This window comes from Apodemus sylvaticus, chromosome 10 (genome assembly GCF_947179515.1).
Source record: "Apodemus sylvaticus chromosome 10, mApoSyl1.1, whole genome shotgun sequence".
Taxonomy (NCBI): domain Eukaryota; kingdom Metazoa; phylum Chordata; class Mammalia; order Rodentia; family Muridae; genus Apodemus; species Apodemus sylvaticus.
Window position 1 is genome coordinate 21912569 of NC_067481.1, and position 16535 is coordinate 21929103.

Below are 16535 nucleotides of genomic sequence, written 5' to 3' on the forward strand. Positions count from 1 at the left end.
ATTTTATTTCGTATCAGACTGTTGCTTATATTAGAGAAGGATGGTTTCAGTTGTTATTTCTGGCTAAAGTTCTGGAAACCAAATAAGGATTCCTCTGGGTGAGGAGATGGCTCAGTGGGTAAGGCGCTTGCACGTGAGGACACGCGTTTGAATCGGCTGAACCCACATAAAGCTGTCCCAGTACTGGGAATCTGTAACCCCAGTGCTCCGAGGAGATGAGCGCTGGAGACAGCTGCCCTGGTGTACAAAGTGACAAACAGGGAAGAGACCTTATCTCAAGGTAGAAGCACCTGAGGTTGTCCTCTATTGACGCCAAAAGAGACAACTCGCACTTCAAAAAGACCGGGAGCTTATTCTGAAGCCAAATACAAATGACTATGGCCCCGGAACGGTTTTAGGTCTCCCCAGTTTCCATGTTCCAGTGTGGGAATAATTTGATGAAGTTTTTATAGTGACAGAGCACAAAGCCATAAATGAAGACACATTTTCGAATACATTGGTGGAGACATCAGAAGTGGGTTATAGAGAATCTGGAAATTGCACTTGCAGACTTTAGATACCATTCTTAGCTTCCAGGATGCTAAAAGCTGGCAGTCTGCTAAATTAATGCATTTCAAAGGAAAACTCGGGCCGGGCGGTGGTGGCGCGCGCCTTTAATCCCAGCACTTGGGAGGCAGAAGCAAGTAGATTTCTGAGTTCGAGGCCAGCCTGGTCTACAGCGTGAGTTCCAGGATGGCTAGGGCTATACAGAGAAACCCTATCTTGAAAAACCAAAACCAGCCAACCAAACAAACAAAAAACAAAAAAAAGGAAAATGTGTGTTTGGTACACTCAAAAAGACTTAGCCATTGTCATAAAGCTTTCAGGTTGGGCAGGCTTTACAGAGCAGGGTAGGTAGGTAACAGTGGCTATTGAGGAGGCTGGGAATGGCTCAGGTTGGCTCTGGGCAACAATTCAAGTTCTTCAGAGCCTTGAAGTTCTGATGAGCCACTCAGCACTGCAGAAGGTTCAGGAGAAACTGCTTTCCCAGAGCTTTGGCTCAAAGCTCTGACCATCACTTGTGTGTCAGACACCTACACTCTTTACACACACACACACACACACACACACACACACCACAGCAGAACTTCTCGCTGGGTTGTAAATCTGTGATGAATGTCAGGGTCTCCAAAAAAGCAGTGTTATTTTATCTGAAACCCAAGGCTGACTAGGAATCTGGAGAGGACGGAAGGAAAGCTTTCTAAGCAGAGAGGGACGCACGGAGAGATGAGAACGGGGAGGTTTGAGGAACTAATGCGAGCACATGAGCCCAGCCTGGCCAGCAGGAGATCAAGAAGGGCTTTCCAGTAGATCCTCAAAGGGAGCAGGACAGGAATCTGTCAGTTTACCTGGCTGGCCTGGGAAGTGAGGAGAGGAGGTGACCTGGGTAAGAGCCAGCAGGAGAGAAGCTGAAGGAAAATGGGAGCCTTAGCTCCTGGAACTTGAAGGAGAATGGAGACTCTTAGTTCCTAGAGCTCAGTATAGGCCCCCAAAGTGCTCAGGCTGCCCATCGAAGGGCAGGGGCGGGGACCTGGGGCTGGGTGCTGGCAGAGAGCAATGGACTAGAGCCAGGTGTGGTGGCAATGCCTGTGGTCCCATTGGGGAGGCTGAGGAAGGAGGACCTAGATTTCAAGACCTGGGTGAGTTTCTGACCAGCTCTGCTGGGGTGGGGGTGGGGCTTAGAGAAAGAGTTCTATTCCTAATTCTATTCCTAGTAGTTCCTGGAGTAGGAGAGGCCCCTGCTCCCTCTCAGTTCCCTTCACCGGGACCTTCTCATTCTTTCTGAGGAAGCAGAATGGGGACGGAATGGAAAGATTTGCCCCTGGGACCTCACCCCGACTCTCTCCTCACATAGCAGAAGTTGCTGTGTGGAGGCCAGAGGCCTGCCTTCACCTCATCCTCCACCTTAGCTTTTGAGACAGGGTCTCTCTCAGAACCTGGAGTTTTCCAGTTTGATGAGGCTGGGTGCCCAGAAAGCCCCAAGGATTCACCTGTCTCCACCTGCCCCACGTCCCGGGTGCTGGTGTTGGAGATGAGAACCCTGAACCTGGCTTGGATGTGGGTCTTGTTATCCAGACCACACAAAAGGCATGGCGGTCATTACAACCAACTTGCCACAAACTAGGGTCACCTACACAGTCAGGAACAAGGTCCTCATGCCTGGCTCGAGCTCCTGCCATGGGTTCCCACAGTGGGGGGGCTCTTTCCTTCCCCAAGATCTTCTGTTGTTGTTTAGTTTTTCAAGATAGGGTTTCTCTGTGTAGCCCTGGCTGCCCTGGAACTCACTCTGTAAACCAGGCTGGCCTTGAACTCGTAGAGATCTGCCTGCCTCTGTTTTCTGAGTGCAGGGATTATCACTGCCTGGATAAAGATGTTTTTCTTAATTGAAAAAAAAGAAAGAAAGAAAGAAAGAAAGAAAGAAAGAAAGAAAGAAAGAAAGAAAGAAAGGAAGGAAGGAAGGAAGGAAGGAAGGAAGAAAGAAAGAAAGAAAGAAAGAAAGAAAGAAAGAAAGAAAGAAAGAGAGAGAGAGAAAGAAATAGAAACAGGACTCTAGAAGAGCTACTGTAGTTGTGGTAATTTCCTTTTTTTTTTTTTTAGAAAAATATAAATATTTAATTTTGTGCTAATTGTGCTATAGGACACTTTAAATATTCATTCATCCAGAAACATCAGCAGGTGAGCTCTGAGTCACCGTGAATGCTGTTGTTGTTAGAGATTGATGTCTGTTCTAGTTAGCTTTGCTGATGCTGTGAGAAAGTATCAACCAAAAGGAATTTGGACTTGGGAGCCTGGTGGCGGCTGGTGGCAGTGGCAGCGCGGTGGTGCTCAGGACTCAGAGGCGACCAGTCCAGCCTGGTTGTTTCAAAAACAAACAAACAAGCAAGCAAACAACACCACCAAAACAAAGAGGGAACTCTGTTTTAACTCAAGCCGTTTTATGTGACTTAGAATAATACGAAGCCTAAACGTGCCACCAGGAAGTTCTGATAGGAGCTAAGCTTCAAAAGCAAGTTCCAGGTAGGCCACAGGGCCAGCTGCAGGCCAGCTGCAGCCTAGCCAGGGCTTGATATGCCAATTGTACTGGCTGGTTGTGTGTGTCAACTTGACACCAGCTGGAGTCATCACAGAGAAAGGAGCCTCCCTTGAGGAAATGCCTCCATGAGATCCAGCGGTAAGACATTTTCTCAATTAATGATAAAGAGGGAGGGCCCCTTGTGGGTGGTGCCATCCCTGGGCTGGAAGTCCCGGGTTCTATCAGAGAGCAGCTGAGCAAGCCAGGGGAACTGTAAGCAAGCCAGTAAGTACATCCCTCCACGGCCTCTGCACTGCTCCTGCCTCCATTTCTGCCCTGTCTGAGTTCCAGTCCTGACTTCCTTTGGTGATAAACAGCAGTGTGGACGGACATGTAAGCTGAATAAACCCTTTCCTCCTCAACTTGCTTCTTGGTCATGATGTTTGGGCAGGAATAGAAACCCCGACTAAGACACCAATGATGGTGTTGCTGTGCTACCAGGGTCGTGAGTCCTGTGAGCACAAAGCTACTGTTCAAAGAAATGATGCAAAAGTTGGAACTTTGGTCTCCAGGGTGGCACTGCTGTGCTCCTGAGACACAGCTTCCCTAGCCTGTGTGTTGGTATCCATCCACAAGAGAATTTGAAACTCTCTCTCTCTGCGTGTCTCTGGCTTCAGTGACAATGGCACCGTCGGTGGGCCCGCATAGGTTCACAAGACAGCACTAGCCACTGGCCTACACACTCACTCAAGGACCTCCTGGACCTCCATCAGTGCCATCCTCCTGCCTGCCACAGTGGAAAGGCTTCACAACATATGAGTCGAACTGGCTAGTTTCTAAAGCATCCTCACTGGAGAGGATTCCCCAGCGGAACCTAGGAGAGTTTCTGCCCTAACTGTTGCTGACTCGTTGAGATGCCCGTTTCATCTTTTATATTAGCACCACATTACCAAGCATATCCAGAAGACAAATCTTGTGTGGACATCCTAATTGCTGAGTGCCTTATAGTCCACAGGCTGTGCCCTCTGCAGCCAAGCGTGGTGGTAGCACCTCCCTTTAATCCCAGCAGTTGGGACAGACACAGGCAGGTCTTTGTGAGTTCAAGAACAGCATGGGACCGAAAACAAAAGACTCAAACAAGTCCTCTGTTACCCTTGGAGGAGGATGAGATTGGTGGATTACTCAAGGGGAGATTATCGGCTGCAGAAGCAGCTGGGCCAAAGGGAGGAAGACAGATGCAACAGAAGGTGAAAATGTCTCCCGAGCTGACCAATGTAGGCTTGGAGTTTTTAAAATCTACTTTTTAAAAAAAAAAAAAATTACTTGTTCTATGTGTGTGAGTACATACACTCTTACTGTCTTCAGACACAACAAAAGTCAGCATCAGGTCCCATTCCAGACGGTTGTGGGCCACCATGTGGTTGCTGGGAATTGAACTCAGGACCTCTGGGAGAGCAGTCACTGTGTTTAACCTCTGGGCCATCTCTCCAGCTGCTAAAATTTACTTTTTTTTTTTTTTTTTTGGTTTTTTGGAGACAGGGTTTCTCTGAAATCCGCCTGCCTCTGCCTCCCAGAGTGCTGGGATTACAGGCGTGCGCCACCACCACCCGGCTAAAATTAACTTTTAATAAGGGGTTTTCAAATGTTTTGACATCTTTTTTTTTTTTTATGTTATCATCCACCATAGTGGAAAGGAAAAGTTAATAAAGCAAAGGAAGATATGGACCTGTTTAGAAAAATTTTGGGGGGGCAAATCTAATTTTCTGTTTTCAGGATATTTGTAGTTCAGTTTTCATGAATCAGTAGTGGCTGCTTGATCTACTCTTAAATGCTATTTATGAGAATTAGCAACAGCAGGCCAATCTAGAAAAGATCCCCAGGCTCTTCCAATCGGCGCCAGTCTGAGGAACTGGTGAGGAGTCGGAACACCACGAGAAGTGTCCTGGCGCGTTTCTCTCTATGAAGTCATGACAAATGATGACCAACAAAGAGTGGTGACCCAACACAATGCTGTCAGCATTGTCCGCTGTCTGTTGGGCTGTAGTTATGTCATTTTAAAACATCATGGGTTTTCTCAAGCATCTGCTCCAGTAAAACATTACCTGCCCCCTTTTTTAAGGCTGTCTCTAGAAAAATATCATGTGTGTGTTCTTAGAAAAACACCCTTTCACATGTCTGCTTTAGCAAAAACATCTTCTCATAAGACGGTTTTAGAAAAACATCACATTAAACAAAGGTGTCTTCAAAGAAGTCAGAAATTTTGACTTCAGACCAAACTATAGACCAATCCACTTTCCTTTATCAATTTGTTTTCTAATTTCTTCTTGTTGTTTTGAGACAAAGTCTCACTCTATAGACTGGGTTGGCCTTGAAGTCAGGGTAAACCTCCTGCCTCAGAATCTCAGGTTTCTGTGATTATAGGTATACCTAACTTTTCTATCTTTGTTTGTTTGTTTGTTTCTTTCTTTCTTTCTCTATCTATCTTTTTTTTTGAAGAGCAGAAAAATTTTGGTAAGTTTATGGACTTGTATGCAGATAGTAGTTTGAGCCCAGGAGTTTAAGACCAGCCTGAACAAGAGCAAATCTAAACTGGTAGGGAAGCTGCGCAGTGGTGGCACACGCCTTTCATCCAGCATTTGGGAGGCAGAGGCAGGTAGCTCTCTGAGTTCGAGGCCAGCTTGGTCTACAGAGTGAGTTCCAGGACAGCCAGGGCTATACAGAGAAACCTTGTCTTGGAGGAAGAGGAGGAGGAGGAGAAGGAAGAGGAGGGAGGGAGGGCAGAGTGAAATGACTCAGCAGACAAATGCATTTACCACAAAGCCTGACAACCTGAATTTAGTCCCTGGGACCCATGGGGAAGGAAGAGGAGGAAGGAAATTGATTCTTGGAAGTTGACCTCTGACTTTCACATACCAATCATGACATATGCACAGGTGCACTAAAGTGGGGTACTAGGGATGGATGGCCTACTTTTAACTAGCTAAGTCTCTATGGATGTTTTGTCCCCATATATGTCTGTGTACCACACTCTTGCCTGACACCTGCAAGGCCAGAAAAGGACTACAGATATCCTGGGACCTGAGTTACAGAGGCTTGTGAGGAACGATGTGGGTGCTGGGAATAGAGTCTAGGTTCTCTGGTAGAAGATGAGCAGCCAGTGCTCTTAAATATTGAACCATCTCTTCTTTAGTCACCCCCTTCCCGCCCCCACCTATTTTTGAGACAAGGTCTCATCGTGCAGCTCCAGATACACAGAGCTCACTGTGACCAGGCTGGCCTTGGTTCCACAGGGCTCTGCTTCCCAAGTGTCGGGATTAAAAGATGTGCCTCCAGCCAGGCAGTGGTGGCGCTCGCCTTGAATCCAAGCACTCAGGAGGCAGAGGCAGGCGGATCTCTGAGTTCTAGGCCAGCCTGGTCTACAGAGTGAGTTCCAGGACAGCCAGGGCTACACAGAGAAACCCTGTCTCCTATCTCGAAAAACAAAATAAAGAATGTGCCATGGGGGTTTGGTGGTGGTGGTTTTGCCTCTGTTTCTCTTTTCTTTCTTTTTTTTTTCCTTTTCCTTTTTTGATCTCATTAAATAGACACGCTTGCATGAAGTTTCTATGTCGATGAGGTTGATCTCAAATTTGCTAGTTCTCTTGCCACTGCTTCCTGGGTGCTAGCACATTCCTCCGGTGCCGGCATAGACAGAACTCACTTTCACAATAGGGCTTGAGCACACTGTGAGCCTTTTAGTGTGTGACAGGTGTTACCACTCTTTCACTAATGCGTGAAGTAAGATGGCTGGGTCTCAGCTCGCTCTCCAGATCTGGTTTTTTTTTTTTTATTGTTGTTGTTTGGTTTTGTCTCTGACCATCCTTTCCCTCTGCCTACGCACTCCAGAACAACCCCAAAATTCTTCCTGCCCTGTCCCCCCCCACCAAAGGCCTGCTACAATCTTCATTAACCATTTGGTGTAAAGAATGAGACGTTCTTTCCCTGTGTGACCACCAGGGGGCAGTCTACACCCAGCACATGATTTGGGTAGGCTGGCAGCTGTCCCTGCAGGTGGGTCATTGATGCTACAACCTCTCACCGGGGATGCGGGACGACAGCGGTTCCATCACTGAAGGTGATGAATTTGTCCCCGCTGCTGCGAAGCTTGGGCCTTCCAGGAGCCCCGCCATCTCTAAAGCTTGTTCTAGGATCTCAGGATGGCGTTTGGAAATTGTAGAGGAAAAGGAACACGCGGGGTAGAAACAGGCACAAGGGAGCCATTTCGTCACCCCTAACTTTCCACACATTCCAGCCTAGGTCATCCCATCTTTAGCGGGCAGGAGGAAACCGGAAGCTACTGGATTCTGAGAAGTCAGCCTAGCTTAGGACTCTGCTCTCTCCCGCCTGACTCTGATCAGCTAGACTGGAGAGCCATTTCTTTCCAAGGACGTTTGAGGCCTCTCCTTCCTCTTACTTGATTGACTGTGGTGGCTTGAATGAGAAATGGCCTCCATAGGTGCATATATTATAATGCCTAGTCCTGGGTTAGTGTTAGTGTTTGGGAGAGGTTATTAAAAAAAAAAAACAAAAAACAAAAAAAACCTTTAGAGAGGTGTTTTCTCAACCTGTGGGTCGCGACCCCTTGACGTTGTCAACAGATCCTTTTACAGGGGTCGCCTAAGACCATTGGAGAACATGGATATTTATATTACTATTCATAACAGTAGCAAAATTACCGTTATGGAGCAATAAAACTATGGTTGGGGGGTCACCACAACATGCCCTGCTCCAGGAGGTTGATGAGAGTACATTACATTCTCACTCCTCTTCTGGTTTTCTCTCTTTGCTTCCAGGTCAAAAATATGCTCCGGCTGCCTCTTGCCTCGCCTCCCAACCATTACAGAACCTCCCTCGGGGACGTAGCCAGAGCAAACTTTTCTGTATGTTGATTTTAGCCAGGGTGCGTACACAGCAGCAGAGAGGTTAACTAAGCTATAAACTAACAAGTTTTCCAGGTGTGTACTTTAGCCAGGCATGGCGGGGCACGCCTATACATCTCAGTGAGTTCAGGGATACATCTCAGCCAACCAGGGATACGACAGAACTCTGTCGCAGGAATGCCAGACGGGGAGGCTCGAACAAGGCAGAGAGGACAGAGGAAGAAATCCAGCGTTGATCTCTGGATTCTTGTTTTCCAAGACAGGGTTTCTCTGTGTAGCCCTGGCTGTCCTGGAACTGGCTCTGTAGATCAGGCTGACCTCGAACTCACAGAGATCTAGATCTGCCTACCTCTGCCTCCTGAATGCTGGCATTAGAGGCGTGAACTACCATGCCTGTCGCTGTTTTCCTTTTTTAAAAGAGCATATTGAAAAAAAATCAGAGAGAGCTCTAGGTTTTATTCTAAATTTTAAAATATTTTGACTATCATCGTTGTGTATGGTGGGGGTTGGGTGGATAGTGGAGTTCAGAAGCAGCTCTGGAGTTACACTCTCCTTTCAACTTTACTTGGGTCTGTCTGGGAATCTCACGGATCATTAGGCTTGTGTGGAGAGTGCTTTGACCTGCTAAGCCATCGTGCCAGATTTTTTTTTTTTTTAAGTTTTTGACAGTGTCTCATGCAGCCCAGGTTAGCTTCACACTCACTGTACAGCCAGGGGTGAGGATGACCTTCAACAGTATTCCTTCTGGTTTCAACTTCAAGTCCCCGGAACTACAGGCATGGGGTGGGGGAAGGCATCCCTTTTCTTTCTTAAAGGGAAGGCAAGCAACCTTCCTTCATCACACAGAGCCCATCTTCTGTGGGGAGGGGTGCATGGGCTGGAGAAGCAGCGAACAGGCCCTGCAGCTGCGTTCCCCTTGCCCAGACACACGCTCCTTGGAGGTGGCTGCGTATCTCGCACCCTTCACCTTCTCCAGTCTTTTGGGGCCTTTCACCCTTTCCTTGACTGGCACAGCTCAGACCGCCTGGGTATCTGGCTGTGTCCTTTGCTCTATCTTTCTGTATCTCCAAGCTTTGGCTTTGACCTTCAATGACAAAAGTTTACCAATAGTTTGAAGGCTAACATCTGCGTTTTTATCTTGTTACTCACTTGTGAGACTTAGTGCCTAGCTTGAAGGTCACTTGAGTTTTATAGCATTAACTTTTCCAGTTAGGTCTATGATCCACTCTTAAATTTTTTTAATTTAATTATAAAATTTAATAATTGATTAATTAACTTGTGGTTGATAAGACATGACCTAGTTACAGAGCATGTGCTGGCTTTAAACTCAGGATCCTTCTGTCCCAGACCCTCGAGTGTTGGGCTCCCAGGCCCAGGCCGGGTGTTGGAGTTTATTGTTACAGTTAGGGAGCTATCCAAATGTGTTCTCCCTGCAGGCGAGCACTCAGTTGTACTAGTTCCAGTTAATGAAACAAAGGGTTTTTGTTGTGTTGTTTTAGAAACTGGGTCTCATGTAGCTCAGGCTGGCCTTGAACTCCCAATCCTGTATCCACCCCCAGAGGGCTGTGATTAGAGGCATATAGTGCCCTGCTCTGTTCTCTCCACAGAGAATGAATTACCTTGGCTTCGGTCTAACCTGGCTGACTATAAATTAGGATTTGATCCTGGATTTTTGACTCTGCCATTCTAGTCAGGCCTCCCTGTGAGCAAGAGGATCAGCGTTCCCTTCGGGGTTTTCGTTTAAAGATGGAGTCGGGGAGCACTGCTGGGGGGAGGTGACGGGCTGGTTGGGAGAGAGAGGGGTTTAGGCTAGGGTGGGCTAAGAAGGTGGAATGAACAGGAAGTCCTAGCCTCTCCCTGTCCTTGTGAGAAGTAGGTGTTACATTCCTGTGCCATAAAGCAACTGTGTGTGTGTGTGTGTGTGTGTGTGTGTGTGTGTGTGTGTGTGCAGGGCAGAGAAAGAATGTGCACGTCTCAGGGAAGGGAAGTGGCCCCCACCCCCACCCCACCCTCTCCCGCCCAGCCCTCTGGTTCTCTGGCCCTTAGCTGGCCTGCTTCAGCTGCGCTGAGGAGCCTGCCAAGCCTGTCCTTACACCAAGGCCAAAGGCACTAGGGCTCAAAATAGCCAGGCCATGGAGCGCGTGCCGGAGAAGGCACTTGGAGAGAAGTCGGGGCGGACACCCAGGCCCCAGATGCCCAGGCTGGGATACACAGGGAAGGGAGGGGAGATAAGGACTGCCCAGGCTTCGAAAAGTTAACTTGGCTCTCGGCAGTGGGAAGGCGCCTGGGCAACTTGAGATAAGGTGCTAATTTCACAGACTCGCTGCCCAGCCGGGGCCATGGCAACTGTGGCCTGAGCTCAGGAAGAAAAGCAGAAATGCTGGCCCGAGGAAGAGGGTGTGGGCACCCCGCGGGTTGGGGGGGCAGAGCTAGAGTGACAGCCCCTACCCCACCCCACCCACTCAGAGACAGGCAGCTTTTGTGAGAGTCAAACACACTTTATTCCGGATAAGAATGTCTGAACAGACGGCCTTGGGCAGGGTCCCCACAAAGGGCTCTGCCGCAGGCTTCTGTGTAAACAGAGCAAAGATCATCACAGAAACTGGGCACAAAAGGACAGAGGGGTTTGGAACAGGGTCACCGTGGGCCAGCCCTGCCTGGGCGAGTGTGGGAGCAGCTCTCCTGGGCGCCGGGGTGAGGGAGGGGAGGGACCTTGCTGATTTAGTGTTACCTCCACAGGGAAGGCCGTGAGTGAATTGCGGGAGTCAGCACATGATTAGAAGGGTCTGAGATCCATGAGGTAGGCGGCGAGGGCTTGGCAGGCCTGGGCGGGCGCACTCCCACACCTGCGCTAGCAGCCCAGCGGTCACCTCCGATTAGCAAATTGTAAATGACACTGACTGTCTCTGCCCAGGACACCACTCCTGAAAGCTGGGGTCAGTGTGGGGCTTGGGGAGGGAGTCTTAGTGGGCAGATCAAGGCAGGCCTGCCGGCAGAACCAACCTTACTGACCACAGCCTCGGGACATCATGATCAGGGAGAAGGGCTCAGGGATGCTCGGGAGAGTGCCAATTTTAACTTCTGCCTTGGGGTGCAGTGTGGGCAAGGCCCACTCACGTACAGACTAGGCCGAGGGGAATCTAAGAACCGGAAGTCCGGTGCTGCAAGTCTGTGAGCCCCTCCCATTCCCAGGGATTCTATACTGCGCCAGCAGGGCTAGGGGAGGAAGGTGTTTAGGAGGGCGATGGTTATCCTGGGACCTTTGGGATGGCCCAGATGGGGCCAGCGGACATCTTCCTGACTGTCCCCTATAGTGGACTGGGGTATGCTCTATAAGCAATGCTCCCCTCTAGAAGAGAACTGACTGCCATCATCCTCAAAGGTGTGACCAAGAACTCCCAGACTGAAGAGGGACCCCTTGCATCCTGAGGGCTCTGTGCCCCAGGTGCTGTGCAGGCTGGCTCACCAGCAGGGGGTGGAACAGAGCAGTCTGTCTGGGGGCAAGGAGGCCAAGCTGGCACCGTGGGCATGGGTGGGTATAAGGCCCAGCCATCCAGCTCTCAATAGAAAGTCGGTACGGTACACACAAGGCTTGGGGTAGAGAGACCCAGGGCAGGCCAGCACTACCTAAATGAGTCACAGCGGGGACAGGGGCTGCAGGGCGACACAAAGGCCCAGGGATCCAGGGATCAGGGCCAGCAGGCAGGAGAGACACAGACATTCCCTGTGGAGGCAGGCAGGAGAGCCGCTCTGGGCATGCGCCCTGCCTGGGACTCACTCATCCAACTTCCCTTCCCGAATGTGCTCAAAGGAGAAGGGGAGGAACTTGAAGCCGGTCCCAGTGTAGAATTTATTCTGGAATTCCACCCTGGAACGAAGAAGGGCACAGGTGTCATTTATGGGGAAGAGGAAATGGGGCCACACTTCAACTGTGGGGACAGGGGCAGCTGGGGCTGCGGCCAGCCAGGGTGACATAGTGAGGCCCTGTCTAAAACAAAACAAAACAAAACAAAACAAAACAAAACAAAACCAAGCGGTTAAATGGCTCTGTGGTAGGGATGGGCTGCTCTTGCACCATTTTGGTGCCCAGCACCCACGCGGCTGCGCACAGCTGCCTGTGACTCCAGCTCCTAGAGCTCCGACACCTTCCTCTGGTCTCCACGCCCCTGCTCAGACACATAAATAAAAATGCTTTAAAAATAAAATAATAGGGGGCTGGAGAGATGGCTCAGTGGTTAAGAGCACTGACTGCTCTTCCAGGGGCCCCAGGTTCAAATCCCAGCACCCACAACGCAGCCCTGAACTCCCCGCTCAACCCACCCACTTGCTCTAGCTTCCGGAATAGCTGGGACTAGATGGGATGCCGCCACGCCTGGCCCAGAGCAACCTTCCTCAGGTTTTAATTTCTCTATTCCCTCCACCTCTGCCCTCCCAGGAGAGCCTGAGGTAACCCTTCTGGGCTTGCAGCTCACTGCCCGGAGCTACTTTCAACTTGTTCATTTAGTGTGTGTGGTATGTCTGTGGCATCGCGTGCTGCAGTATGTGTGGGGGTTAGAGGACAACTCTGTGGAGACGCTTCTCTCTCTCTGCCTCTCCCGCCTCGTGCTGACTTATGCTGACTTGACAGGCTAGACTCATTTGAGAAATGAAAATCTCAACTGAGAAAAGGCCTGTGTAAGACTGGGCTGTAGCCAAGCCTGTAGTAGGGCATTAGCTTAATTAGTGATGGATGGGGGAGGGTCCAACCCATTGTGGGCTGGTGGTCCTGGGTTCTACAGGAGAGTAGGCAGAACGAGCCACGAGGAACAAGCCAGTAGCTGCACCCAGTCATGGCCTCTGCATCAGTCCTGCCTCCAGGTTCCTGCTCCTGTCCTGACTTCCTCCAGTGGTGAACAGTGCTGTGGAGGTGTAAGCGAAAGAAACCCTCTCCTCCTCAGAGGTCATATTGTTTCTCCACAGCAGTACTAACCCTGAAACGCACCTTTGCGAGGGCTCTGGGGACTGAACTCAGGTTACTGGGCTTTCGAGGTAAGCACTTACTCACTGGGCTATCTCATTGACCTCTGTTTTTATTTATCTTTTAAATTAAAAATAACATTTCTGGGCCTGGGGGCTGCGGGGGGGGGGGGGGGGGGAGGGGGGGGGCTCATGGTTAAGAGCATCGACTGCTCTTCCAGAGGTCCTGAGTTCAATTCCCAGCAACCACATGGTGGCTCACAACTGTCTGTAATGGGAATCCAATGCCCTCTTCTGGCATATCTGAAGACAGTGACAGTGTACTCACATATATAAAATAAATAAATCTTTAAAAAAAATAACATTTCAAATTTATTACAAGGGGAGGTCAGAGGTCAAGCTTTGTGGAATCGGTTCCCTCTTCCACCTTTCTGTGGCTGCATCTTTGCCACAGGCCCACCTAGCCACCTCCTCAGAGCCCAGGCCCACGCTCAGCAAGCCATCAGGAGGGGCTACCTGGGTAAGTCTGTCTGTCCTAACAGTTCACTCTCTCTGTCCTCTCATGTGTGTGCTAACCACTTCAGCGGCCCAGAAAGCAGTGTGACAGCAATGAGCTAACGAAGAAAAGCCCCCGAGCCCCTTCCTGGTAGGAGCCCACACAGCCCACCTCTCAGGGAAGCCTCTGGGAAGAATTCTGGTTCTGGGTAAATGTACCCCACCCCCCAGGAGAGGAGACTTGGAAGCAAACATTGAAGGTGGTCAGTTCAGAGGAGGAAACTCTTAGGAAGGAGGGGGAATCTTGGGGAGGGGGGATAGATAGTCTTCTCAAAGCAAAAATATTCTCCAACCACAAAAACATCTGAGAAAGAATTCTTCTCTAGAGACTAAAGGGAAAAACAGGGCCTTAACTGTCTTCCAGCAGATCAGCAGCTGTCCTGCTGGGCTCTGGGGCCTGCTCCTACTCAGAGGGGCAGGGCCGCCTGCCTGTTTCCTCCCGCACGCTCCCCTGGACCGCAGCCCAGCAGCCAAACCACCACCAAATATGGGCAGAAACATGCAGCATGATTCAGAGGAAAAGGCTGGACAGCTCTGGAGACAGTTTCCACTCAGCACCCTGTGACTCTTGCAAGAACAGACAGGGATGGGACCCTGGTGGGCTCTAGGGACAGGTGACAAAGGCTTCAGGACGCTTCAAGGCCTTGAGACTAACCCAGCTCCACAGCCCACCCTTCAGCGTTAGTTATTAAGTAGACAACAGCGAGGAGGCCAGGCTTGAGGTCGTGGTGTCAGAGCTACAGGCTGCACCTGGAGGGAGAGGTGTGGAGAAGCAGAGCTGGTGGTCTGTATGGTGCTCGGCTCCCACATCCTGCAGGGGCAGGGCCCAGGGAAATGGAACCCGGCAATGGAGCTCTGAGCTAACATCAGCTGCAGGATTCCAGGGCCCAGAGCCACCAGTGCAGTGCTGGCTTCTAAGTCCTTCTTAAGTCCAGCAAAGAGCTGGCTCTGGAGGAGTGCGGCTGGCCTCCTGTGCTCTCACTCCCACTCGGTTTGAGTAGGCCTCACAGGCCTCATTCACGTGTAGCATGGGTATTTCCGAAGGACTGAACAAAAGATGTGCATCTCTCTGTCTTCTACACTGTTTAGCCTGAGGGCCGTCACGGGTCTCAACTCCTGCCTTCAACTCTAAGGACATCCAGAACTCCAACTCCCTGGCTGGTCGATTGTAAAGTCAGACAACTCTAATATCCAAACAGGGCAAATGGAGCCTGAGTTTTCCTTGGAGGATTAAGGGGTCCCAACCTGTTCCGCAAAAGCCCTGCTTGCCTATGCTTGGCTTGAGTCACGAAAGCTGTGTTATGCGGGCTGACAGACAAGGTCCCTCTGGTGTGCCTTCCCACCAGCAGGAGCACGGGGCAGTCCGAACCAGGAGCATGTTGGCTTTTTTAAAGTTTCTGTTGTTTCCATAGTGTTTATGATGCAAACACACCACACATACACACATACACACTCGAGGCCAGCATCTTGGGGTTATCTAGAGGCCAAATCTGACTTTACCTCCCACCCACAGAGCCCTCACCTCAAGTTCCAAGTACAGAGATGGAAAACAACTCCCCTCTGGCCACCCCACCCTCTTCCCCCAAGCAGGGAAATGTGTGCTTCCTGAGAAAGTTCAGACCCAAAGTTGTGGGGTGAGGGGTGCCGACTCCTGCAAGCTCTTCTAAGCACAGCCTGGGGACTGGTAGACCCCGCCACTGAAATGAACCTACAACTCAAGAGTATCAGGAGGACAACAGGCGTCTCTGTCACCCCTGCCCAGCTTCAGCTCCTGGCAAAGGCCGTCCAGAAAGCCATGGGGTGGGGGCGGGGCCGAGAGCGCAGATATGAGGGCTCCTGCCATGGTCCAGGGAACCTCTTCTCAGGGCTGGGTGAAGGGAAGGGTTGTGGGGCCTCTCCCCTTCCTGGTGGGGTGTGGTGAGGGAGGCAGCTTTGGAAGAGGCCTGGAGAAGCTGCTTCTTGGGCTCCGCCTCCCTCCACTGTTCACAGTGGACACCAGGCAGCCCTGTCAGCCTGGGACGATTTTCCCAGGATTTTTATTTCCGGACCACACCATTTCTCATGCCTGCCTGTTCTGTTTCATCAACCAGCGTGGACACAGAGGGACTCTTGCCATGACAACAGTCTTATGTATCATCCTGATGGCTGGTTCCAGCCAGATCCCTGCTTCCTGTCCAATTACAGTGGGCATGAATACCAAGCACACTTTTCGTGGTAGGTGGGAAGAGACACATCTAGGAGAAAGAAACCATATTTTCAAATGCCACTGATCTTACTAGTAGCTTGTGCTATCAAATCAAATCAAAATCAAAAGTTTTTCTTCTCAATCCCAGCACAGAAACTCAGAACTTGTGTATCAGGGAAATGCCAGACGCAGTGTGTGAGGCGTGAGGGTGCTTGTGTCTGGTGCCAGGAATCAGCAGCACTACCTCTCGCCTATCACCTGCTCAGCTCCTTCTAGGTCTTGGCATACTTCTGCCTTTGGCCAATAGAGGGCGCCCAAGCACCAATTAAAGGTGGCGATCCTGTGTCTCAGTGGATCTCATCTCTCCAAAGCCAGGGTTTTCAAAGTTGCAGGAGGCTTCCTCTCTTCCTCCTCTTCAGCTCAATACTTACACCACCATACAGACAAATAACGTGAGAGACGTCTTCAAGCCTGTGCTCGCAGAGATGCAGAAAGGCCTTCAGGTTACAGCACACGCCTCCTTTAGAGTCGAACCATTCATTCTCTAACCAGCCTAAGAAGCTTGTCTATGGGGCAGGCATGCAGCCAGGTCTCTCTAGGGCAATGTATTTTGTGTGTGAGCCCATGCAACAGGCACTTAGCGTGTATATGATTTTCTGTTCCTCACAGTAACTTTGCCATGTAGCTGCCGCCTTCTCTCTCCACGAGACAAAGTCATGCTCAGAGAGCTCAGGATCACCTGCCAGTGAGGCCAGTTTGTCTCAGAAGCCTACTTCACACCACCGCTGCTCCTCCATGTTCCTTAGGAGAGCAGAGGGAGGCACACCGTCACTTAAAGGTCAGTCACGGGTGATCTGGCAATAGAATA

General features: G+C 50.3%; 1 protein-coding gene across 8 annotated transcripts in view; it reads right to left on the minus strand.

The window, feature by feature from the left end:
- Positions 1 to 10448: 10448 nt before the first annotated feature.
- Positions 10449 to 16535, minus strand: part of Atp6v0a1 (ATPase H+ transporting V0 subunit a1) — a 55032-nt gene continuing 48945 nt past the window's right edge. For all 8 annotated transcript variants that reach the window (XM_052197706.1, XM_052197704.1, XM_052197700.1 and 5 more), the window contains one exon: positions 10449 to 11839. In XM_052197706.1, coding sequence (XP_052053666.1) covers positions 11746 to 11839 — 94 coding nt within the window. In that variant the 3' untranslated portion in view covers positions 10449 to 11745. The remainder of the gene's footprint in view (positions 11840 to 16535) is intronic.